Genomic DNA, 26,895 nt, shown 5'->3' on the forward strand with positions numbered 1-26,895 from the left:
ACATATGTGAAGTTTTAGCTCAAAATACCATATAGGTAATTTATTGTGGCATGTTAAAATAGGCACTTTATGGGTCTGAGCAAAAATGCACCGTTTTTGTGTGTATCCCTTTAAATCCAAACGAGCTGCTCAGGTGGGCGGAGTCTCAAGCGCTCGCACTATAGACATGACAGAGCATCAGGGAGATATTCTCACGAAAGAGCTTAGTGAGCGATGTTAAGCATTATTTGAACAAGTTTAAAAAGTCAATCATCTGTTTTATGCATACTAAATACATGTTTATCAGCAGATGGGGAACATTGTGGAATAAAAATAAAGACTTTTAGCTCTCATGCTGCTAACTTAGTGTTTTAAACAGGCACAATGATTTTCAGCATGTTACAAATAAAATACACGTCCACAAACACTCAGAAGTTTACTTTTTGATCAAACCACTCGAGCACATTTAAATGATCTGTAATAAAACAACACTTTTAATTCTTAAACTTTAGAGAAACAGATCAAATGACATGTTTAAGTTTATTGTGTACACATATTGAACACATTCGCGTTTCTGTCGCGTTTCTGTCAGAAACTTCAGAGAAACATTAAACAACAGTTATACCATGGTCTGTTTAAATACTCGATTCTGATTGGCTGGAAGGTGTGCATTAAAACCGTTTAACACACAGGTAGTTCCAGTCAGTTTGATTAAAGTTAGAAATTAATCCGCTACTATAAACATTGGTAACCATATTAACACAGTTACACTTGCAGAGAGAGCGAGAGAGAGATTTCCAACTGTTTGATTTTTGTTTTCATTTAATTTAATCCATTTCAATAAATGTAATGTGTCCTTATATAGTAATCGTGGTTAGAGACGTCGGTTTTATTTCACACTTTACATAATTCATTTAAATAAATGATTAGTTCAAATAAAGATTGCCTTGTCACTGTCAGTGTTGGCTGTCATTCATAAATTATTTAATGAATTTAAATAAATATGATAATTCATTTAAATAAATGCAATACAATGGCACTACTTTATTTAAAGCGGACGGAGTGCGAGCCTTAACTTAAGAAGATGACCGTCATTTTTTACCTGTCGGTTAAAATTACACTGTAAACATTAATTACAGCTTTAACTTTGCAAATAACCAAGGTATAAGCGGGATAATCCACGGCTAGCCATGCATTAAAGGGTTTTAATGCACTTCGCAGAGGCAACCACCCTCCGCTACGCGTCAGGTGGTTCTTCGCCTCTACGTCGTGCATTAAAACCCTTTAATGCATGGCTGGCCGTGGATTATCCCTTACATATTTACTTATTGTGTATGATAGTGAATACGCGTTGTTCCCTCACTCTGTCTCGTGCAGTGCATTAATCCTCGTGTTCATTCATATAAACTTTAGAGAAACATATTAAACAATATACTTGAAAGCGAACCGTCGCGTTGCTCTATCTCTCTCTCGTTCGTTCGCTCACTCGCTCTCTCTCACTCACTCGCTCTCTCTCACTCACTCGCTCTCTCTCACTCACTCTCTCTCTCTCTTGCACTAAGGTAAGGTTAATCCTTTAGAGCGTTAATTCAATCTTTAGAAATATTATTAAATAGGGATGTAACGGTATCAAAAATTCACGGTACGGTAGTATTTCGGTAGGATGCCCACGGTACGGTAATTATTGAAACATTTACAAGAAGGAAAAAACATATGAAGACTTGGAAAAACTGCCATAAGTGTACATTAAACAAGACTGAACATTACAATGTACAAAGTTTAGTTTAGTGTAGTGTTTACTATTTTCATAAAAAGGACAAAAATAATTAGACCATGTAATAAAATAAAAAATAAAGTTTCAGTTTAGTTTGTCAACTTTAAACAACTCCCAATCAGTCAGGTTTTAAGAATTGAGTCACTCCCTCAATTGACCTAGTTTTTATTATTATTATTAATGCTAATGCTTGATACTCCTATGAAAGCAACAGTTGTGATTGTAGAATCAAGAAAAGATGATGGGTTTTAAGCGGGTCAATTCCTGAAAACAAAAACAACCCAGTAAAAATGAAAATAGCAGCTTACTTATTGTAGCCTGATTGTAGCTGGACTTACAGGGGTTCGTTTCCCAATCGGAAGTCTGCAGCCTTCATTGGTCGCATTTGCAGGCTGCATACGTCATGAAGACCGTCTTATTTCAGAATATTAATATTTTTCAAGTTGACAATTATTCTTATTTAATCGTATATTGTTGTAACACACTAACATGACTTGCGAATGTAATACTCAGTTAACTTAAATACACCAGGCATGTAATGACGGATGCAGCCTGCATATGCGATCTAAGGAGGCTGCTTTCTAATTGAGAAACGGCACATACTCTCCTCATTCACGGATTTACTCACATTCGTTTTTTGTATGTCCATCACATTTTGTCCTTTCTCGTTTCTTGTCACAGCGAACGCGAACTTATTCCATACATCAGATTAAAAATCAGCGTTTCTTTTGCTTCCGCCATTGTCGCTCCACTTGTAGAGAGGCATCAGAGTGGCACGCGTGGGATTATGGGAATTGTAGTTCCCGCGTCCCTCCACTCGCTGCACTTGGCCGGAAAAAAACTACACGTGTTGCCCGGAAGACCTAATATTTTACTGAATCACGTGACCACGGTTGTACCGAAATTTTTTATACCGCAATACCACGAAATTTATAATACCATTACATCCCTATTATTAAAACTACAAGTTATAAGATTGTAGGCTCCTGTTTGTGTTTGAGGGAATACAAATGCGTCGTGCTGTCAATCATTCTTTCTCTCTGTCTCTCGCACTCGAGGTAGCGTGGTTGGATAGCGCAGTTGAACGGGCGGTATCATTATAATCAGATCCCTTACCTGCGTCATGGGGGGAGCGAAATACGCATGACCTATTTATTCACATGCTTGCAGAGAGAGCCTTACCAAAACAAAGTTACAGGGTTGCTATTTTTCATGTTTTCTGGGTTGGTAGAAGCACTGGGGACCCGATTATAGCACTTAAACATGGAAAAAGTCTGATTTTCATGGAATGTCCCCTTTAACTCCTGTCAGCATTGCATTGTGAGCGAATCTTTCAAACATGGTAAGGAACGTCACATTTCCGGCTGACATGAGAAATATTCAGGCCAATCACAATGTAGAGCTTAGCTGGCCAATCAGGGACACAGAGCTTTTCAGATCGATGAGTTTTGTACAAAATCAGAGTGTTTGAGGAAAGTAGTATATCTGGAGGAAAATAATGTGTTTTTTAACCATAAACCACGCAAACACATTGTATTATACCAAATACACAAAATATTGTTGTTTTTAGCAATGAAACAGGTGCATTTTAAAAGTCTTTTTTTCTGTCATGGAGTAATAAGTAAAATCAGCAGGGTTGTGATTGCTGAAAAAGTATGGATAATTATAGTTTTGTACAAGAACAATTTACAAATATGCAAATGGTGTCTTGAAGCTTGTTTATTTTTAAGATTGTATATAAGCAGGTCATGACAGACTTTGATTTGTTGATTTGCGAATTGTGCAGAATAGATTTAAATAGGGTAAAATGTATTAAATGAAGCTGATGGTTATTTGTTACAGAAAACATACTACATTTATCTAAAAAATGAACAAATTATGTAATTAACAAACATATACGGTACAGAACTTTGAATGACAAGCATTATAACTGTGCGGAAATCTTCAATGCTTTACAGCAAGCTGAGATTCATTGTGGCCCTTCCTTTAAGTGTATCTATGGCAACAGGGCATTAAAAGCTGCTATGATTTATAATATGCATTTATAGATATAGTACCTGAGAGACTTATTATGTCGTCCAGTATAATAGTGTACTTCCTGAGTTAATCCTTAGAGAGTTGTGTAGAAATTCAATAGCAGCACCTTTGGCTTAGAACTCATTCACCGTTCTTGTGCTTTTCGTTTTTTTATTTTAAATAAAGCCGATTTATCTGGCAAAAGTGTACAGTTCAATCAAAGCCCCATATATACACACAACACTAGACCAGCTCATAATAGGCTTCCAATGCCGAGAGGAACACAAGCAGCCTCTCGCCGGACTTATTCTTCAGCACATTAAAAGCAGTGAGTCACATACAGCGACCGTGTCCTCGTGAGAGATATAATACAGCCGGAGGCGCATGCAAGGCTGAGCTTTATGCAGTCTGAACTGATTGTGATGGATGTTTTTAGTTCAACTCACTGCAGAGATAACTCAATGACAAACGTGGAGCTCATCCGTACAGCAGTATTCTTGAGCTTCTTACACCCATTAAGCTCATCACCATTAGCTGACGTACAGAGAAGCATCCTGGAAATATGCGTTTTACCCATAGACTGTAAAAAATTATGGACGTAGTATCTGTGATGTCACCCATAGGTTTGTGAAGAGCTTTTTTAAAGCTTAAAGTAGAACATCTTGGCCGTGCGTCACCGTGCATCACTCGCGGATAACCGAAATTGGGTAAAGAGATGTGGGTGAAGCTGAGGTGGCTGGTTGCTGAAACCACGCCCGCCTAGCTCGACTCTAGTGACAGCAGTGCCAGTTCACCCGTCACTCAAGTGGCCACGCCCTTAATTATGCAGAAGTTTAAGGCTTAATATAGTTTAAACGGATGAGTTACAAAAAAATTCACCCCCCCCCCACAGTTGTCTTAAAGGGAAAATTAGCTACATTGACCAAAATGTAGTTTTTGTACCAGGTTGTAAACATTGTTTTCTGCTGTAAAGTTGGGCATTTTAACATGGGGGTCTATGGGAATTGACTCCTTTTTGGAGTCAGCCTCTAGTGGCCAGACGATGAATTGCAGTTTAACTCACCTTCATTGGCTTCATCAGAGAGATCAGAAGGTTGCCCCTCAGTTTTATCCTAAAAAACATCAAATGTATGGCCCAGCAATTTTTATTTAGCCGTTTAGCGTAACATCTCTTAAGTGCATCTTTTGTGTCGAATGGAAATTATGCTGAATGCCAAATGACTGGTGTAGCTGGTACACACAACGCTTCATTTAATAAACACCTACGGTATAATGATGATTGCTTTTTAATATGCAAGAGATGTTGTCAAATCAGCTACAAGATGCTTACGTTTTACTTGGCTAATGAGAGCGAGCCCTTATTATGCTTGTTGATCTCAGTCAATATTGATTGCAAGACGTTTTTAAACTGTTTTAAATGTTTACTCGTCTATTTTTACGAGGTGTACATTTAAAATGCGAACATGTGTCTGGAAGCAATTCTGTGGTGAATTTTAATGAAGTTTAATTAAGTTTGGGAGCAGCATGGTCATGTAATTCAACCAATTGGCGCAAAAAGGTCTCTATTAGGGGTGTAACGGTTCTCTGTAAAATCTGTGCCCTTCACCTCCCTCGGGTCTGGACATGTTTAAACCACGGTTCATCAACGCATCTATAATGAATGTTTTGGTGAAGTAACAAAAACATCTGAAGCTCCGCTAACCACTGTGCATAAGGGGTTGTGCACACCAAAACTTTTAAACATGTCTGAAAACGCCTGGACAATGCCGAATGCCAGCTGTTTTTCTGCTGAGTGCCAGCTTTCTTCAGCTAAGCGCTTTGGTAGCTCTGATACATCAGCTGTGAGACGGTTGGTTGCTGTGATACTTGTCCCGCTGCTCCTCCACTGTGATTGGACGGCCGCATGAGAACTGACATTGACGAATGGAGCTTTTCACTCAAATTTAAATCTCTTTCAACTCTCAACGCTCAGCGCCGAGCACGGAAAAACCACCGTGCGCCAGTTTTCAGCACGGAAGAAAACCGCTAGCTAATTTGAAAAAACGCTGAGCTTCCATTGGAAATTATTGAAAACATGCGCTGGCCGCGGGCGTAAAAGTTTTCGTGTGCACGCCCCCTAAGGGGTTGTGCACACCAAAACTTTTAAACGCAACTGAAAATGCCTGGACAACGCCGAATGCCAGCTGTTTTTCTGCTGAGTGCCAGCTTTCTTCAGCTAAGCGCTTTGGTAGCTCTTATACGTCAGCTGTGAGACGGTTGGTTGCTGTGATACTTGTCCCGCCGCTCCTCCACTGTGATTGGACGGCCGCATGAGAACTGACATTGACGAATGGAGCTTTTCACTCGAATTTGAATCTCTTTCAACTCTCGACGCTCAGCGCCGAGCGCGGAAAAACCACCGTGTGCCAGTTTTCAGCATGGAAGAAAACCGCTAGCTGCTGGCTTATTTGAAAAAACGCTGAGCTTCCATTGGAAACAATTGAAAACATGTGCCGGCCGCGGGCGTAAAAGTTTTGTTGTGCACTGCCCCTAAGGGGTTGTGCACACCAAAACTTTTAAACGCAGCTGAAAACGCCTGGACAACGCCGAATGCCAGCTGTTTTTCAGCTGAGTGGCAGCTTTCTTCAGCTAAGCGCTTTGGTAGCTCTGATACGTCAGCTGTGAGACGGTTTGTTGCTGTGATACTTGTCCCGCCGCTCCTCCACTGTGATTGGACGGCCGCATGAGAACTGACATTGACGAATGGAGCTTTTCACTCAAATTTGAATCTCTTTCAACTCTCGACGCTCAGCGCCAAGCACGGAAAAACCACCGTGCGCCAGTTTTCAGCACGGAAGAAAACCGCTAGCTGCTGGCTTATTTGAAAAAACACTGAGCTTCCATTGGAAACAATTGAAAACATGCGCCGGCCGCAGGCGTAAAAGTTTTGGTGTGCACGCCCCCTAAGGGGTTGTGCACACCAAAACTTTTAAACATGTCTGAAAACGCCTGGACAACGCCGAATGCCAGCTGTTTTTCAGCTGAGTGCCAGCTTTCTTCAGCTAAGCGCTTTGGTAGCTCTGATACGTCAGCTGTGAGACGGTTGGTTGCTGTGATACTTGTCCCGCTGCTCCTCCACTGTGATTGGACGGCCGCATGAGAACTGACATTGATGAGCGGAGCTTTTCACACGAAATTGAATCTCTTTCAACTCTCGACGCTAAGCGCCGAGCACGGAAAAACCACCGAGCGCCTGTTTTCAGCGCAGAAGAAAACCGCTAGCTGCTGGCTTATTTGAAAAACGCTGAGCTTCCATTAGAAACAATTGAAAACATGCGCCGTTTTGTTTTGGTGTGCACACCCCCTAACTGTACTGTAGAAACAGATCGCTTGTGTTTCACGTCCTTTACAGTAGAGTAGAGCTGTCAAGACAACTGTGCTGTATGTCAATCACTTGATGAGCCTGCACGTCACAACCTGAAAACATCATAAATTCAATATATTAAAAAAAAACACTTTTTCGGTGCAAATCCTGCATTCTACTCTACAACATTAAGCGCAATTTACGAGTCTGGACGCAAGATTATATGCATGTGCAGGTAACACCAAAACAGTTCAAACAGCCACTACTAAACACAGTGCTAATTCGGACAGGCACATATACTGTATAACAATCCTAGCAGATGCGCTAAATAAATATTTTATTGCCATTTGTCGAAACATTGAATACCTTCAGCTGTAGAGGATGCGGTTTAAAACTCTTAAAATGCTGAACAGCACCCCTTCGCCTTATACTTACTTCGCCCTATGATGAAACTCGCATCAAAACTGAGAACGAACTGACAAATGTGCAGAACCTGACATTTCCACATCCATGGCAACTGGAAGTTTCTTAAGTACATTTTGGATTGAAAAATGGAAAGCTCTGTGTTACAAACATGCGGAAAACATAATGCAGTTTTTTTTATCTGATCATCTGAGTTTCAAATGCACTTTGTTTATGGCAAAGCTCAGATGTTTTTTAAGCAACAAGTTTCTTACTAACTAAAAGAGTGTTCTGTCACCATAAAATTGTGATACGAACCGAACCGGGAGCAGTGTGAAACTTTACACCCCTAGTCTCTATATAGCCGTCCATCACCTCTGTCCTGCTTTTTGGAGCATCCCTCCTCCACCCCATCACTTCACATTCAGCTGGTATATTTATCCCAGTTAAGGAGGGGGGGTACTCTGGGTCCGGGCTAATATTCCGAGCTCGGAGCTTACCCTCGGACAAATATGCTTTTTATTGTCATATTTGATTACATGTTAATGCAAACTCGTGAAACAAAAAACTGTAAATGGATGAAAATGATTTCTGTGGTGATGACTTGATGACAATTCTGTGATTAGAAATTTAACTTTCACCCTTTAACTCTGTCCTTTTTTGATTATCTGCAGGGTCTCCCCACATACGACACACCCGAAGTGTTCGGCCTCCACCCCAACGCGGACATCACCTACCAGAGCAAACTCGCTAAAGACGTGCTGGACACCATCCTGAGCATCCAACCGAAAGACAGCTCCAGCGGAGGCGGAGAGACCAGAGAGGCCATCGTAGGTCGACTAGCCAATGATATGCTGGAGAAGCTGCCTCCAGATTTTGTACCATTCGAGGTAACGCTCTACACTGGACAAAAATAATGCAGCACATCAATTGAAGTGGTTAGTAGAGAGGTCAGAGCCAACGGGATCAAATGGCCTTTTTCACCCATCTGATCTTGACTGTAAGGTCTCATGGATGACGGATGGTGGTGAAGTCACAGAGTCCATGCATTTCGTTCTAACACCTAACTGCAGGAGCTTATGAAACATACAGGCAGTAATTGGCTGCTGCCGCCTTCTGATTTGCCACCAATTAATGAGGAAGCCCAAAAAAAAAATTCTCACCCTGGGGCGCACACACAGCCGCTCTGTGTTCATTATCTAACAGGAGTGCAGAGAAGCAGATTTTCTCAATCATGTGCTTTCCTATAATATTCAAAAATCCCATTGACCTTCTTTTTAACAATAGTGAAACTTCATTATTAACAATAGTAAAGGAAAGAAAGACTTGAAAGGATGCGAGTACAAAAAGCTTTGTTCGATACAAATACCTCTGGGTTTCTAGACCTTAAAATGCATTTTACCAGATGTGCCACAGAAACTGCACAATAGGTTTCTTCTTTTGCCTGACACCACCTATGATTAGGGCCAGATGGAATCTGCAGACCTTTTTGAAAAAAACAAAACATGGAATTTTTGGAAAAATTGTGTAGATTGTGTTAATAAGGGATGAGAGAATGGGAGCTGAAATTATTACAAATTAAATCTAAAATATTTACTTTTCTTTAAGGTTTACAATACAAATCCAGTTAGCCTCTGAATACACCAAACCAAATGAGTACTTTAATTAAAACGAATTAAAACAGACAAAGATTTAATTTTATAGTTGTTTTTATAAAGATTATTGATTTTATAAAAGTGTTATATATTGAGAAAAATGACAAAGCTTATGTTAATATAAAATAATTTTTTTAATTTTTATTTTATATATTTTTTTAAATGTCACTTTAGTCATTTTATTGGTATTTAACTAATTTGATTGGCTTTTTCTGCAAAACCCTTTAAGTGCATCAAGCTTTTTGTCAAAAAACTCCACTTTAAAAAAATACTTATTTGGGCTAGACATAGTAAACAGTTGCAAAATTACTAAAGATGCAACTAGAAAAACATTGCAAATGATAAAAATCTGAATGTAAAAATGAAGAAACTATACATTAGGGGCGCTATAATGCATGTCACTGCCGCATTCTGGTTAAAGGAACACGCCCACATTTTGGGAATTTAGCTTATTCACCGTATCCCCCAGAGTTAGTTAAGTCCATACATACCTTTCTCATCTCCGTGCGTGCTGTAACTCGGCCTGACGCAGCCCTCGCTAGCTTAGCTTAGCACAAAGACTGGAAGTGAATGGCTCCAGCTAGCAAACTGCTCCCAATAAGTGACAATTTTTTTCCTATTTATGTGTTGTGATTTGTATAGTCACATCGTGTACAAATAACAAGGTCATATGAGACACAGCCATCTTTTAACAGTATATATACTGGGAACTATATTCTCAGAAGGCGAAGCACTGCTACTTGGGCGGAGTGATTTGCTCGCAGCACCCGAGAAGCCCCCTGGTGAGGGGCAGAGAGTTCGGTCAGAGTTGTGCAAATCACTCCACCCAATTAGCTGTGGTTTTCCTTATGAGAATATATTTCACAGTATATATACTGTTAAAAGATGGCTGTGTCTCATATGACCTTGTTATTTGTACACTGTGTGACTATACAAATCACAACACATAAATAGGAAAATGTTGGCGTTTTTTTGTAACTTATTCAGAGTAGTTTGCTAGCTGGAGCCATTCACTTCCAGTCTATTGCTAAGCTAAGCTAGCAGGGGCTGCGTCAGACCGAGTTACAGCATGCACGGAGATGAGAAAGGTATGTATGGACTTATCTAACTCTGGGGAATACGGTGAAAAAGTGTTCCTTTACATTTAGGTCCAAGAACGCACAAAGCACCCAACAAACACGCACATACTTATGCTTGTCAATGATGTATACAAAAATTTTCTGCGGATATCTGGATGAATGGATTCTGTGTGGTGCCTGCCCATGAGTGATTTAATGGGTTAACTACAGTAGTTAACAGAAATTTTAACAAATTTATTGCAAAAACACCAAGTAGAGAATTACGGCATGCAAATTGTGTTCAGCTCAGTTTTGTTTTCCTTCGGTGAATTGTGTAGTAAAACACCACAGACTGTGATGACATCATTAATTAGCATGTGCTGTCTGTGTAGTTCATTGTAATCGCATCATTTATTCAGGTCAGAGAGAGGCTGATGAACATGGGCGCCCTTCAGCCAATGAACATCTTCCTGCGGCAAGAGATTGATCGCATGCAGAGAGTGATCGAGCTGGTCAGAAACACACTGAGCGACCTGAAGCTGGCCATCGATGGAACCATCATCATGAACGAGAACCTGCGGGACGCACTGGACTGCATGTACGACGCCCGGATCCCTGCCCGCTGGCAAAAGGTTAGAGTCTTCGTATAGGTCATGACAAAGATTGCAAACATGTATCGATGTGCAAAAACATCCTCAGGTAGTTCTTTAAAGCATTACACGAGCTGATGTATCTTACAGTGACAACTGTAAAATATTAAAAGGCACCAATTTTCAATAAATATTAAAGTCTCCCTGTAGTCAAGAAATTTGTCAGGTAACTCTCTATGGTCTACGGTGGTTTTGGGGCCCTGGGGAAGTTTTGACCTGCACTGACATTTGTGCTTTTTCAGTTGCTTAAAAACATAATAATGGCAAAAGTCTCGAAACACTGCTTTCAGCACAAACTGGGCTACAATATTATGTGAGCAACATGTATGCTGGTTCCTCTATTATTACGAGCCAAGAACCACTTTTTGTGCTATTTAGCACCGTTTGTTTTTAGAGTGTATAGACAACAATATAACCTGATTTATCCCACAGTGGGAAACTACACGATTATCTAATGAAAGTGTGGTTTATTACTGCAAATGTCAGTCCCATGATACTACCCAGTTGCTTGCGGGTGGCATCAAATGAAATGAGTCTGTGTGGTTTTTCTGGTCTCTAATATAATTTGGGTCCTTTCTTCAATGTAAGTCAGGGGTTTTTGCATTTTATCATGCAGAAGCTTAATTCTTAGAAAAGTAATAGCACACGTTTAGCAAACACCACAAAAAATAATGCCAATAAATACTTTTTGGCTTAATAATGAAGTTCATTGTCCAATCTGTAGGATGTTTACTGCTGACATGCTGACAGCATCATGACGATGATTCTACATTTTTGTATGTCCATATATAATACAAAATAAGAATTCGACCGTACCAAATACTATACAGATCACAACAAAGATCTGAAATATATCGACTATTTAAAGAGCAACTATGGTCCGATTGACGTTTTTAAATTTCTTTTGGTGTGTAAGTGTATATTAGTACATGTTAATGATATGCTAAAGATACACGCAAGTTATCGTCTCCAATGTAAATCTCTTTTCTTGGACTACAACAAACACACGGATTGTAGGCAACAGTTTACTTCCGGGGATTCCAGGTGATGTAGTCAAGACCGACATTATCATAATTCCTCCCGCTTGGACTCACAGCCTGTAAGTTAACTCCTGTTAGCATTGCATTGTGACCGAATCTTTTAAACATGGTAAGGAGCGTCATGTTTCCGGCTGACATCATAGATATTCAGACCAATCACAACGTACAGATTAGCTGGCCAATCAGGAAGATATATAAGATAAATCTGGATCTATAGAAATGTACGGTATGTAGAAAATAATGTGTTTTTAACCATAAACCACACAAACACATTGTATTATCAACCCATTCTCACCAAAAAGCGTACAAATGACACGCAGTGTGATTATCGTGCAATAGATACGCCAAATTCCGATTTTGCGTGCATATGATACGCCAGTCCTTCCCATTCACTTATATGGCGAATCGTTTCGTGACGTTTTATTTATTGTTTTCTCATTTGTTTTCTGTTTTTTTACCATTTTCGCTTGGGTTTAGGGTTAGAACAACTTTTTGTTATATAAAAATGACATCCTAACCCAAACCCCAACTCTAACCCCAACTCCAAGCGACCATGGCTTAAATATAGTTAAAAACTTAGAGAAACCTGTATATTAAATAACCTGCTTAAACAAATGTGAAATCTAACCCTAAACCCAAGCGAAAACGGTTTAAAAAACAGAAAAAAAATGAAAACAATAAATAAAACGTCACGAAACGATTCGCCATATAAGTGAATGGAAAGGACTGGCGTATCATATGCACGCAAAATCGGAATTTGGCGTATCTATTGCACGATAATCCCACTGCGTGTCATTTGTACGCATCTTGGTGAGAACGGGTAGGTATTATACAAAATACACAAAATAACATTGTTTTTTTGCAATGAAATAGGTGCTCTTTAACTGCTCATCCAATCAGATTTTAGAGCTCAAACTTCTCTTTTCCGTTAATATTCTGGATGTGCAGTAAGAGGAAATTCAGTAAGAGGAACGCATTAGATCGTCACACATCTGTCTACTTTGTGCTGCTTTAGTTAATCAAATTTAGTATCATAATTATCCTGAAAGCTGTGGTTTGAAACTCTTATGAGGAGATATGAGATGATAATTGGATTAAAGGACCAGCGCATCATCTCAGATGTGACACAGTGAACCCGGAGACGGGCTTGGAAAGATTAAGCTTAAGTTACACACAAACAGGCTTACACAACAGCTTTCTTTCAAACTCTGCTTTTAAAGCTTAGCTAATGCCAAGCTCATTGTAATCAATGCCCATTCGTCTCCTAATTGAAAATCCTGTTTGTGCACTTATTCTCACATGTGCATTTAATGGGTATGTTGGTTTGTTTGTGTACAGTACAAAGTACTGCGTGTCTAGTTTGGTTGATGCACAATGCGTGTGCGTATGAGAGAGAGAGATTGTATTGATTGTGTGACAATGATTTGTGTCCTAGTTATGTCAGTAAATGTCTTGAACATCTCTGAAATTTATCTGAATGTGTTAACCGTGGTTCTGCTCTGTGTATGTGTGTCCAGGACTCATGGGCGTCCACCACGCTGGGGTTCTGGTTCACAGAACTGCTGGAGAGGAACCGCCAGTTCCACTCTTGGATCTTTGAGGGACGACCCAACTGCTTCTGGATGACAGGTTTCTTCAATCCACAGGGCTTTCTGACAGCTATGAGACAGGTGTGTCACTGCTTCACACGCACACACACTTAAACTTATATTCCCCTCCTTATCTGTTGAGTTCAGATCAGATGCTGCACTTGATGGCAAAAGATGTTGGCAGCAAGTTTTGTTTTTCACTGAATATTCTTGTTTGCCTTCCATTGAGCGCTTACATCTGGGTGAAGCCGGTCCCCGAGCATGCTGTGTGTTCTTATTTTATTGGCAGATTAGTCTTCAAATGTGTGTTTTTCCCTAAAGGCAGAAGGAAGAGAGAGTTTAGAGGTGTTTTTTGAGCTCTGCAGGTTGTGTTCTTGGCTAATGTCTGGGGAGTAAACAGCTTGTAAGAATCAGGATTCTTTTAATTAAAATTGGGCACCCGTCCGGGTTTTCGGTTCTCTGTGGAGTTTTTGTGCCAGCACCTGCAGCTCTGAGAATAAACACAGACGTTTCATAGCAGGCACATTTAAAGCTGTTGATTTTTATATATATGCGATTAATTAATGTTTTATTATGGATGTTTTTATTGAGGGACAATGCACATGTAATCTGATTTATACATAGAGCTAACTTATTTATTTATGACTGTATCTTTTAACAGGAGATCACTCGTGCCAATAAGGGATGGGCACTGGATCGTATGGTTCTGTGTAATGAAGTCACTAAATGGATGAAGGACGACATCGCCCACCCCCCTGCAGAGGGGGTGTACGTGTACGGACTGTACCTGGAGGGCGCCGGCTGGGACCGAAGGAACTGCAAACTTATCGATTCCAAACCCAAAGTTTTGTTTGAGATGATGCCGGTGATCAGGATGTACGCGGAGAACAATGGTGAGGAATGCTTTGTTTGCCCACTAGAATTAATCTTAATGGGCAACGTGTTTGTGTTCAACAAACAGAAGGAGCAACGCTAAACTAAATAAAAATAAGTTTAAAACAAAGGAAACAAAAAAGCAAATAACAAACAAGTGAAGATTTTGGTTCCAAAACGAGTTGTCAAACATGTTTATTATTATGTTATCATATTTTTATTGTTTAACTGTGCTACTTTATTGTATTTTTTAGTTATGAAGGATTAAATCAAAACAAACCAACCGCAGTTTGATTGATATTAATTGGACTGCACAATCAAAAAATGAGATTTATTTGATTTATCTCGTTTTGGAACCAAACTCTTTAAAAGTTCATGCTTGAACACTTGAAGGTCTATCAAGAAATAAATGACAAAAAGAAGATAAATAACAATGCAGCATGATATTGTGTGACTTAACTCTTTCCCTGCCAGCGTTTTTAAAGAAGTTGCGAGCCAGCCCCAGCTTTTTTTAAAGTTGAATGCTTTCCAGAAAAAGTATATAAACATACAATTTATATAAAAATGAATGAACAGACCCTTTGCTTTCAAAAAAAGGTTCATTCTATTTTCACTTGTTTTCTTTTATCCCCTCTCAAATATGGGTATGTTTTTTCAAAAATAATAGAATGAGATAGTTGAGATAATTGCATTATTGTAAAGGACTTTTGTTAGAGATACGGGGCCTCATTTATGGCAAAAATCTGTCTTTGATGTGAAAAAGTGCTTAGTGCCACGTCAGGGTGTGAGCAGACAATTCAATTCAATTCAATTCAATTTTATTTATATAGCGCTTTTCACAAAAGTCAATTGTTTCAAAGCAGCTTTACATAAATAGAAGCAGTGAAAAGCACAGAAAACGACAGATAGCACAACAGAATACATGATAGCATGAGCAGTTAAATTTGCTGCGGCTATGACTCAATATTATAATTGCACGTATTACTAAAGCAACGTATAGAAGAGGAAGCTAGGTAAAGCCCAAAAAGGCTGCCTCCCCGGGGTGAAAAACCCCCTAGGAGAAAAAAAAACCCCGGGCTTTTATCCGAGGAAAAATAAGTCCTAGGAGGGAAAAACCCTTGGGAGAACGGACATACGCACTTTGCAGGTTTTTGGAAATAGAAGCCATTCTTGCTGCTTGAAAAGGATTTAAACATTGACAGGTGCTCTCTTATATGTCAATGACATTAATTAGGCATCATTTAAAGGTGGAGATCTGCAACTGTTCTGATGCACATTTCAAGCTCATTTGCGATTTATTGGTCTCACGTCTAAAGTTAGCCTACGCACGTTTTCTATGCATACATTTGTTTTTTGAAATACACGTGTGCGCTTTTGAGAAATGATCGTAAGATAAAATGTAAAAGTTTTATAAATGGGGCCCCAGATTTTGAGCATTGATCAAAACATACACAGAGTTTTTTCTGTTTTTGGCTCAGTGGATGCTTGAGTGTTTTATAAGTTGGATAAGTGCACCACCTAGTTGATAATTGCAGAAATAATGATTTCCGTAAAAAACGCGTCAATGGCAGGTTTTCTCTTAATTGACGAGATAACTCGACAATGGCAGGGAAAGAGTTAAGCCTGATTGATACAGTACTTCTGCATTGGACCTTTGCTGTAGCTACGTCATAGGCTGTCGTGTACCCATCCAAATGTAACAACGCATCAATTTAATGCGGACTGCAATTGCTGTGATCGGTCACTACAACCCCTTCCACAGGTAAAAAAAGTTAAATATAGGGTCACATTTCCTCATACACATTTCTATTTGCAATGGTAAAAACAAAGTTAAGGGGCAATATTTAACAACTCAAAGTCCCTGTCTTTTTGCCACCATCACTGCTGAAGCTTTTACAACAATGTACACAACAAACTGCTGCTTCTTCGGTTTTTGCCTTGTGATCTGCATGTGTAATTGCACATTGATGCAAACAAAGTCCAACTGAAACTGACGGGTACCCTAGAAGCTACGGCATAGATCTGCCATAGAGGTATAAATCTGGCTTTAGTTTGTGGACCCAAGCAGAGATTGTCACATCAAACAGACCAATTATAAATCAACTTTGATTTATTTTCAGTGTAAATAGATGAATATTCATCTTGGCTATGGCCAAAAACTCTGTTCAGGCCAAGTGATAAGTTCATATAGATTCATCAGTTACTTGCACTCAGTAGCCCCTCCCACAGTTAACCTCACATTGGTCCAAAACTATTCTTGGGATAGCTGTATTAACACCAAATCCATCAAAAATAAGGAACTGAGTGCTCTCAGCATGTATTTTATATTCATCTAATACTTTCACTTCAAATCTGCTTAATCCCGGCCTCAGGTCATGATGAAATACCGCTTTGTTGGCAGAATTCATTATAACACAGACAGCAGACAACTCTGGGCCGGATCTGTGCCAAAATCAGCAGCTCCGGTGCAAATCCGGCCATGCCGTCTCAGACGTCTGATGCACTTAGTACTCCAAAATGTTTAAACACGGCTGAAAATGCCAGGACGTCGACTGTAGGTGCATGCCAGCTTTTTTCAGCTGAGCGCTTTGGTTGCTATGATACTTCTGCTTTGTTTATCAATCGTTGGTTGGTAAATGGTAAATGGACTGCATTTATATAGCGCTTTTAACAGACCTATGGCCATCCAAAGCGCTTTACATTTAGCCTTACATTCACCCATTCATACACCAACGGCGGTTTCAGCCATGCAAGGCGCCATCCAGCTCGTCGGGAGCAGCTGGGGTTAGGTGTCTTGCTCAAGGACACTTCGACACTTGGCCCAGTGGAGCCGGGGATTGAACCACCAACCTAACGGTTTGTAGACAACCTACATGAACCACTGAGCCACTGCCGCCCCAGTGGTTGTTGTGATTGGACATCCGAATGAGAAGTGACATTGACGAGCGGAGTGTTTTAGCGAAGTTGAACATCTTTAAACTAAGGGTGGTCAGCGCAGGAAAAAACGGCTTTTCAAAAGTACAGAGCTTCCATTGGAATCAATTGAAAACTTACGCCAGCTGCGTTTTGGTGTGCAAGCTACCTTAGAGGATTTTACATCTGAGCTCTTCAGTTGTCTTTATATGAAAATAAATGTATGAGATCATAATATAGGATATGTTATTATATTAATATATAATTAATAATAATGTTAATTTTCCTTTCTCAGGCGTCAAAGACACTCGCTTGTACTCGTGTCCGATATATAAGAAACCTGTTCGAACAGACCTGAACTACATCGCAGCTGTCGACCTGAGGACGAATTCTTCTCCAGACTACTGGATCCTGAGAGGAGTCGCTCTTTTGTGTGACGTCAAATAATCTTGATTAATAAAGCTATTTTTGTCTTGATTTAATTAAGCTATACTTGTTTATTTTCTTTATATGTGTTTTTTTTAAACTATTATTGTACATCATTTTGGTGCTGTTGGTTGCAATCAAATAAATCTTTTTTTAAAGAACCGCATCAATGGCCTTGACATCTAAACCTGTGAATCCAACATAAATAACTTTTGGTTTTTCCATCCATCACCATATAAATGGCTCATGACCATCTGGTGTGGGTTTTCTTAAATGCATGAAGCAGCGAAGCAAAGGCCAAACGTAAGCCTGCTGATTAACAGCGCATCTGAAACTCACTTCAGCTCACCCGACAATAAACCTCCTCAGGTGCACGAGTCAAGGTTTATCCTGCTGAACTGTGGGAGAGATTCAGACAGTTTTCAACACCTTGACAAACATCATTCATTATTTTCAGAACTGCGTATGATCACATGATGTTTTTGAGATCATATTCAGCCTTTCTGTATTATAACTGTATTATTATATCAGTTACGGCCTATTAGTAGAGAAAATCAATGACCACTATAAAAAATGTACCCTTAAATAGAAGATGTCAACAGCAAAACTAATTACATATAAAGTTTAATGAAGTTTTTACAAAATAAAAATTAAAACAATGGCATTAAAACATCAAAACACTTTTTTGTTATATCTGATTTTCTTACAAAATAATTGCTACCGTAATGCAGTACCCTGTGCCCAAACCCTGCCTATGAGATACAGTAGAAATGGTATCACTTTCAATACATCCAAAATCGCGTGCATCTAAAGTCTAGGCGCAGTTATTTACAAATGTCTCTTTAGTGTTCAGTCTCTGGATGTCTCGTCCAGCGTCGTGATTCAAGGCATAACATTCCCCTGGGATAAAGACCGGCTCATCTCAGTGTGGATGAAGAACGTTTTCAGCTCTCCCTTCCCCTTCACATTTATAATTCCTCTGCACGTGCACGTGTAGCCTAACTTCTCCAAGATACGACTCGTCTCCTCCGTCACCTGCAGACAGACACACGAAGGGATAAATGAGTCACACTGTTCATTGCGTGACTTTACCGTCTAGACGCTCGAGCGCTTACACAATCAAACCTCCACCAAAAGGGACTGATTTATAATTTCAGGCAATTAAAAGATCGAGAAATCCACAAGAGAGCAATCAGAATTGAATACAGTAGTGTGTTTTTTTTTTTTTTTTGCAATAATGTTCGATAAAAAGAGAAAAGCATCTTGCCTGTATTTTTCCCAGCACCCCTGTGCTTTCCATTCTGCTGGCTACGTTCACGGTGTTACCCCAGATGTCATACTGAGGCTTTTGAGCACCGATCACTCCGGCGATCACAGGCCCATGATTAATACCTGCATGCGAACAATAATACACCAACAATAAATTCATGTATTTGTGTTACTTAAATCTGAAATAATAGTCAAAAAAATTTTGTCACTGGGGCAGTACCCTTTAAAAAAGTACAAAGAGTTTTTATTAGTAGGGGAGAGCGGGGCACAACCTAACGCTTTTTGGTTTTGGCTCAATCATTGAAAAAATATTTGAGTTTGATTAATTATATTTTTACACAAGCAACACACACTTTCTTGGACAATTACACCAAACGTGACAGAAGTGCAAACGTCACAACTTACAGTACCCCATAGGTGGGGTTCATTGTAACAGGCAGGGGGTTAGTTGTAACACTTGCTAAAAAATTAAGTTTGCAGGCAAATATCTCAATACTATTTTGTCTATATACTTGTAGTGGATATTGTTTATCTGTCTATAATAGTGTCCACGCTGTATTCATTCATCCAGCCCTTTTCTAACAATAGTTCAACTATAAAGGGATACAAATGTCTAAATATGTGAGAAAAAGCAATTATGACAAAAAAAATTTTTTTATATGTGACCCAGTCTGTAAAAACCATACTAAAGACTTAAAATCTAATTCTGAGATAATGAGCATCAAAGTCTGATTTTAGCCATTCATTTCATTATGATTTCAATATTTGACACACCCAACTTAGAAACCGAAAAAAAAACACATATGATGAAAATTACTTACATGCCACCAAAACACTCGTTCATCAATAACTCTCTGGAAAAACATTATACATTTCTAATAATTTGCGGGAGATCTTCTTTTGGCAGCATGAAAAAAATACCAGTAAAACAAAACGCTCAACCTTGTGCAACAATGTAAACAGTCCGTGTTACAACTAACCCTGCGTTAGTTTTTGCCCTGCACACCCCTACCTCACAGTTACATATTGGTACCAAATGTATACATATCTGTACTTAAATGGAACATATTAGGTCCTTTTTAAGGGACAGTAAAAACAAGAACCATTTTTTTTCTGACTGTGTCGCTTATATAACACTTTAATAAACACCATATTAACGTTTTGTTTTCACCCAGTTGGACCACTCCGCTTTTCTCCATTAAGTACTAATGGTCCCTTTATTTACTCTCACGTCGTAATGTATCTTTGATCACATTGACAAGAAAATTGCACCCTCAAATTCAAAAGAGAAACCATTTTCCAGCCAGACTGGAAGATTTTCGGATACATTAGTGCTTTTTGAATTACATAATGTGATAGACCCTTTGCTAGTTTCAAGGTAGCAATTTCTCTTTCTTTGTTTACTTCTTTCCTTGCATGACGTTTGATTTGATCTCATTTACTCTTTTATTCATTCATCTCGTACAATACAGTGTACAGTAACATCAACTGTAACAAATGTTACGTCTTGTCCTTTCACTCTGCTCTGTGCCATGGCTGCGGAATCTTAATGAACTTGAAAAATTAGCATAATAAATAACATATGTTTTTATATGAGATTTAAATGGGAGTAAAGCGATCATAAATTTAACTGCTGGGTTAAATAAATCTAGAAAATGTTTATATTTGACCCAACAATAGGTTGAAACAACCAAGCATAGGTTTATTTACAACCCAAGGGGCTTGGCATTTTTGTCCCAAAGCTGGGCTGAATGTAACCCAGCATTTTTTAAAGTGTACAAATTAAGAACCCTTCAAATGGTCCTTTATTTCTGACAGTGCTCTTTCCTGCAAAATGTGAATTTTATTCCTAAAAAATTATGATTCCAAAAAAACAATCCAAAGGCAAGAACAGTGGGCAGTGGGTGTGCCGTCTGAGATTCATGGATAAAAGAAGCTTCTGTGCAGACAGGAACACATCAGACATCTCTGCTCACAAGTGCCGAGTTAAGCTCCGTTGGTCTGAACAGACTGAATGTAGCCTGCTATCCCACAGCAAGCATCACTGCTCTGACAGCGTCAAAACACAGCATGAAACAAAGAGATCTGCAGAGACCAAGCCTGCTATTCATGTGTTTAGCCTTTGGCTTGTCTCCATGGATCAGTTACGTGTAGCCTGTACCTTTTATTATAAACTCATTTTTAGCAGTGGAGAGAATTTTGATGTTGGATCCTTTGATTGTTCTTACTCACCGACTCTGAGCTTGAAGTCGTTGAAGGAATGTTTATTAATAACATCCAGTTTCCCCACCAGTGCAAAGGCAAATTCCACCATAGTGCCGATGTGCATGTACTGCCTGTCATGTTCCTGAAATACAAAGCACAGAAACATGATGTACTTGCCTTAAAGTTTTTCAAGAAAAGTCTTACAAGGAAATGATTTGGTAACGGTACAATAAGATTTGTTAACATTAGTTAATGCATCAGATCAGATTTATGGATTGATTGATACTGGATTAGATAATATTGACGTATAAATTGATAGATGGATGGAGGGATTAGATTAGATATTAGATAAGATTAGCGGACGACTGACAGGCAAACAGATAGGATTAGACTAGACTAGACGGATTGGACTAGACTGACTAGACAGATTGGACTAGAGTAGACAGACTGGACTAGACAAGACAGATTGGAATAGACTAGACAGATTGGACTAGACTGACTAGACTAGACGGATTGGACTAGACTGACTAGACAGATTGGACAAGAGTAGACAGGCTGGATTAGACAAGACAAGACAGATTGTACTAGACTAGACAGATTGGACTAGACTGACTGGGCTAGACCGATTGGACTAGACAGATTGGACTAGACTAGACTAGACTAGACTAGACTGGACAGACTGGACTTGACTAGACAGATTGGACTAGACTGACTGGGCTAGACTGATTGGGCTAGACTGATTGGGCTAGAGTAGACAGACTGGATTAGACAAGACAGATTGTACTAGACTAGACAGATTGGACTATACTGACTGGACTAGACTAGACTGATTGGACTAGACAGATTGGAATGGACTAGACAGATTGGACTAAAGTAGACCGACTGGATTAGACAAGACAGATTGTACTAGACTAGACAGATTGGACTATACTGACTGGACTAGACTAGACTGATTGGACTATACAGATTGGACAAGACTAGACAGATTGGACTAGACTGACTGGACTACACAGATTGGACTAGACTAGACAGATTGGACTAAAGTAGACCGACTGGCTTAGACAAGACAGATTGTACTAGACTAGACAGATTGGACTATACTGACTGGACTAGACAAGACTGATTGGACTAGACAGATTGGACAAGACTAGACTGACTGGACTACACAGATTGGACTAGACTAGACTAGACAGATTGGATTAGACTGACTGGACTAGACAGATTGGAATAAAGTAGACAGACTGGACTAGACTAGACAGATTGGACTAGACTAGACAGATTGGACTAGGCTGACTGGACTAGACAGACTGGACTAGACTACACAGATTGGACTAGACTAGACAGATTGGACTAGGCTGACTGGGCTAGACCGATTGGACTAGACAGATTGGACTAGACTAGACTAGACTAGACTGGACAGACTGGACTTGACTAGACAGATTGGACTAGACTGACTGGGCTAGACTGATTGGGCTAGACTGATTGGGCTAGAGTAGACAGACAGGATTAGACAAGACAGATTGTACTAGACTAGACAGATTGGACTATACTAACTGGACTAGACTACACTGATTGGACTAGACAGATTGGACTGGACTAGACAGATTGGACTAAAGTAGACCGACTGGATTAGACAAGACAGATTGTACTAGACTAGACAGATTGGACTATACTGACTGGACTAGACTAGACTGATTGGACTATACAGATTGGACAAGACTAGACAGATTGGACTAGACTGACTGGACTAGACAGATTGGACTAGACTAGACAGATTGGACTAAAGAAGACAGACTGGACTAGACAAGACAGTTTGGAATAGACTAGACAGATTGGACTAGACTGACTGGGCTAGACTGATTGGGCTAGACTGATTGGACTAGACTGATTAGACAGATTGGACTAGAGTAGACAGACTGGATTAGACAAGACAGATTGTACTAGACTAGACAGATTGGACTATACTGACTGGACTAGACTAGACTGATTGGACTAGACAGAATGGACTGGACTAGACAGATTGGACTAAAGTAGACCGACTGGATTAGACAAGACAGATTGTACTAGACTAGACAGATTGGACTATACTGACTGGACTAGACAAGACTGATTGGACTAGACAGATTGGACAAGACTAGACTGACTGGACTACACAGATTGGACTAGACTAGACTAGACAGATTGGATTAGACTGACTGGACTAGACAGATTGGAATAAAGTAGACAGACTGGACTAGACTAGAAAGATTGGACTAGACTAGACAGATTGGACTAGGCTGACTGGACTAGACAGACTGGACTAGACTAGACAGACTGGACTAGACTAGACAGATTGGACTAGACTAGACAGATTGGACTAGGCTGACTGGGCTAGACCGATTGGACTAGACAGATTGGACTAGACTAGACTAGACTGGACAGACTGGACTTGACTAGACAGATTGGACTAGACTGACTGGGCTAGACTGATTGGGCTAGAGTAGACAGACTGGATTAGACAAGACAGATTGTACTAGACTAGACAGATTGGACCATACTGACTGGACTAGACTAGACTGATTGGACTAGACAGATTGGACTGGACTAGACAGATTGGACTAAAGTAGACCGACTGGCTTAGACAAGACAGATTGTACTAGACTAGACAGATTGGACTATACTGACTGGACTAGACTAGACTGATTGGACTATACAGATTGGACAAGACTAGACAGATTGGACTAGACTGACTGGACTACACAGATTGGACTAGACTAGACAGATTGGACTAAAGTAGACCGACTGGCTTAGACAAGACAGATTGTACTAGACTAGACAGATTGGACTATACTGACTGGACTAGACAAGACTGATTGGACTAGACAGATTGGACAAGACTAGACTGACTGGACTACACAGATTGGACTAGACTAGACTAGACAGATTGGATTAGACTGACTGGACTAGACAGATTGGAATAAAGTAGACAGACTGGACTAGACTAGACAGATTGGACTAGACTAGACAGATTGGACTAGGCTGACTGGACTAGACAGACTGGACTAGACTAGACAGATTGGACTAGACTAGACAGATTGGACTAGGCTGACTGGACTAGACAGATTGGTCTAGACTAGACAGATTGGACTAGATTGACTGGACTAGACAGATTGGACTAAACTAGACAGATTGGACTAAAGTAGACCGACTGGATTAGACAAGACAGATTGTACTAGACTAGACAGATTGGACTATACTGACTGGACTAGACTAGACTGATTGGACTAGACAGTTTGGACAAGACTAGACAGATTGGACTAGACTAGACAGATTGGACTAGGCTGACTGGACTAGACAGATTGGTCTAGACTAGACAGATTGCACTAGATTGACTGGACTAGACAGATTGGACTAAACTAGACAGATTGGACTAAAGTAGACCGACTGGATTAGACAAGACAGATTGTACTAGACTAGACAGATTGGACTACACTGACTGGACTAGACTGAGTGGACTAGACTGATTGGACTAAACTAGACAGATTGGACTAAAGTAGACCGACTGGATTAGACAAGACAGATTGTACTAGACTAGACAGATTGGACTATACTGACTGGACTAGACTAGACTGATTGGACTAGACAGATTGGACAAGACTAGACAGATTGGACTAGACTGACTGGACTACACAGATTGGAATAGACTAGACTAGACAGATTGGATTAGACTGACTGGACTAGACAGATTGGAATAAAGTAGACAGACTGGACTAGACTAGACAGATTGGACTAGACTAGACAGATTGGACTAGGCTGACTGGACTAGACAGACTGGACTAGACTAGACAGATTGGACTAGACTAGACAGATTGGACTAGGCTGACTGGACTAGACAGATTGGACTAGACTAGACAGATTGGACTAGATTGACTGGACTAGACAGATTGGACTAGACTAGACTAGACTAGACTAGACAGATTGGACTACACTGACTGGACTAGACTGATTGGACTAAACTAGACTAGACTAGACTAGACTAGACTAGACAGATTGGACTAGGGTAGACAGACTGGACTAGACCAGACAGATTGGACTAGACTTGACAGATTGGACTAGACTAGACAGATTGGACATGACTAACTGAACTAGACAGACTAGACTGAATATATTATTCTAATCTAGATTAGATTAGATTAGTTGTATGAATGGGATGCAATAAATGGATTGATAGATGGCCTAATGGATGTATGGATGGAATGTACTGGATGGATAGATTGACGGACGTTTTGAAAGATGGATAGATGGAGGGATAGATTAGATGAATTGATAGATGGATGTTATTTATTCCTCATACCTGTGTATACTCTGGCCCTGGTGTGGCATTAAGTCCAGTGGCTGCCATGTATGTGCTTCCAATGGTCTTTATTTTTTCCACTCCACTAAACTTTGGCTTTGAGAGCAACTGCACAGAAAAAATGAGATAATACCATAAATATAGCAGAGTACACATCAAACAAACCAACATCAGAACTGGGTCGTGACAAAGGACCTCATCACGATAATAACAATATAGTTTGGCATAATGGGATTCATTTTACGGCAAAACACAGCATGCTTAAACATCAGCAATGTCACAGCCAGAAAGCAGAATTTGTACAACGTCTTCAAAGCAGTTCAGTGGTCACGAACTTTGAAGAGTAAAAGAAAATGCAACTTTGTTTACAATACTAGAAGCCCCACATTACCTCATCAAAGTCTGCAATGATCTCATTGAGCAGTCGGAGACACTCGAGTCCCTCCTTGTTGACGTCTGATTCCGTGTAAAACTCTTTGAAGTCCGGGATGGAAGCAAACATCACACACACCAGGTCATATGATTGATGATACAGATCCTGTCATTCACAAATGAGAAAGATGCTCTGCCATCAATATCTCAAAAATAACTCAAGAACATCAAAAAAGTAGAATCTATATAAAAAGCATGACATTTTAGGCATGACCTCTACAGAAGGATCTATTAAAACAGATCACGTACAGCAAATATCTCAACTCAAATATATACTTCTTTTAAAAGCACCACATACTTCTGCATTAGAGAACTCATGGAAAATAAAAGTACAAAATCAACCTAAATGTTATGGTTTGTGTGGCCTTGGGACATCATACAATGGTTTAACATCTACCAGAGTATTCTTCAGCAAGGTCCTTGAATTGTATGTAAATATATATGGTAGTCATTAATTAAAATGTCATAAATCACACTATAATGTATTATTAAATAGTGCTTCTGTATAGCTCAGTGGTAGAGCATTGTGTCAGCAGCCCTAAAGATCGTGGGTTCAAATCCAGGGAACCCATATGATGATAAAAAATGTATACCTTATTAGTCACTTTGGATAAAAGCGTCTGCCAAATGCATAAATGTTAATGTACATTACTCATGTCTTTACTATTAAAATTGATATAGTAACGTGTTGCCAAATGAACAGTACAGTAAGTGAATTGGAATGTAGCCCAGATCCATTTCCTATTATTCCACACAGAAACCTTACCTCATTTTTCCAGTTTCTTGCCAAGAAATGTTCTGCAACGTGAGCTGGCAGAACGTTCTCCAGCAGAACGCGATTCAGGTTCTCCATGGTCTCGATCTCCTCACACTCCTTCTTGAACTTGTTCTTCCACAGGAAATCCAACCTACAGTAATATTCATTCTGTTACAAGAGG

At 39.7% G+C, this 26,895-nt stretch overlaps 2 protein-coding genes across 3 annotated transcripts in view; one reads left to right on the forward strand and one right to left on the reverse strand.

The window, feature by feature from the left end:
- Nucleotides 1–18,197, forward strand: part of dnah5 (dynein, axonemal, heavy chain 5) — a 153,610-nt gene extending 135,413 nt beyond the window's left edge. The window contains exons 75-79 of the mRNA XM_065246255.2: nucleotides 8,189–8,404; nucleotides 10,647–10,859; nucleotides 13,435–13,587; nucleotides 14,168–14,399; nucleotides 17,588–18,197. Coding sequence (XP_065102327.2) covers nucleotides 8,189–8,404; nucleotides 10,647–10,859; nucleotides 13,435–13,587; nucleotides 14,168–14,399; nucleotides 17,588–17,739 — 966 coding nt within the window. The 3' untranslated portion in view covers nucleotides 17,740–18,197. The remainder of the gene's footprint in view (nucleotides 1–8,188; nucleotides 8,405–10,646; nucleotides 10,860–13,434; nucleotides 13,588–14,167; nucleotides 14,400–17,587) is intronic.
- A 128-nt stretch (nucleotides 18,198–18,325) lies between these two features.
- adcy2a (adenylate cyclase 2a) overlaps nucleotides 18,326–26,895 on the reverse strand; it is a 53,339-nt gene continuing 44,769 nt past the window's right edge. For both annotated transcript variants that reach the window (XM_065246257.2, XM_065246256.2), the window contains exons 18-23: nucleotides 26,724–26,882; nucleotides 25,917–26,063; nucleotides 25,526–25,633; nucleotides 21,220–21,334; nucleotides 18,986–19,110; nucleotides 18,326–18,753 (exon numbers count right to left, since the gene is read on the reverse strand). In XM_065246257.2, coding sequence (XP_065102329.2) covers nucleotides 18,601–18,753; nucleotides 18,986–19,110; nucleotides 21,220–21,334; nucleotides 25,526–25,633; nucleotides 25,917–26,063; nucleotides 26,724–26,882 — 807 coding nt within the window. In that variant the 3' untranslated portion in view covers nucleotides 18,326–18,600. The remainder of the gene's footprint in view (nucleotides 18,754–18,985; nucleotides 19,111–21,219; nucleotides 21,335–25,525; nucleotides 25,634–25,916; nucleotides 26,064–26,723; nucleotides 26,883–26,895) is intronic.

This window comes from Paramisgurnus dabryanus, chromosome 13, assembly GCF_030506205.2.
Source record: "Paramisgurnus dabryanus chromosome 13, PD_genome_1.1, whole genome shotgun sequence".
In the NCBI taxonomy this organism is placed as follows: Eukaryota; Metazoa; Chordata; class Actinopteri; order Cypriniformes; family Cobitidae; genus Paramisgurnus; species Paramisgurnus dabryanus.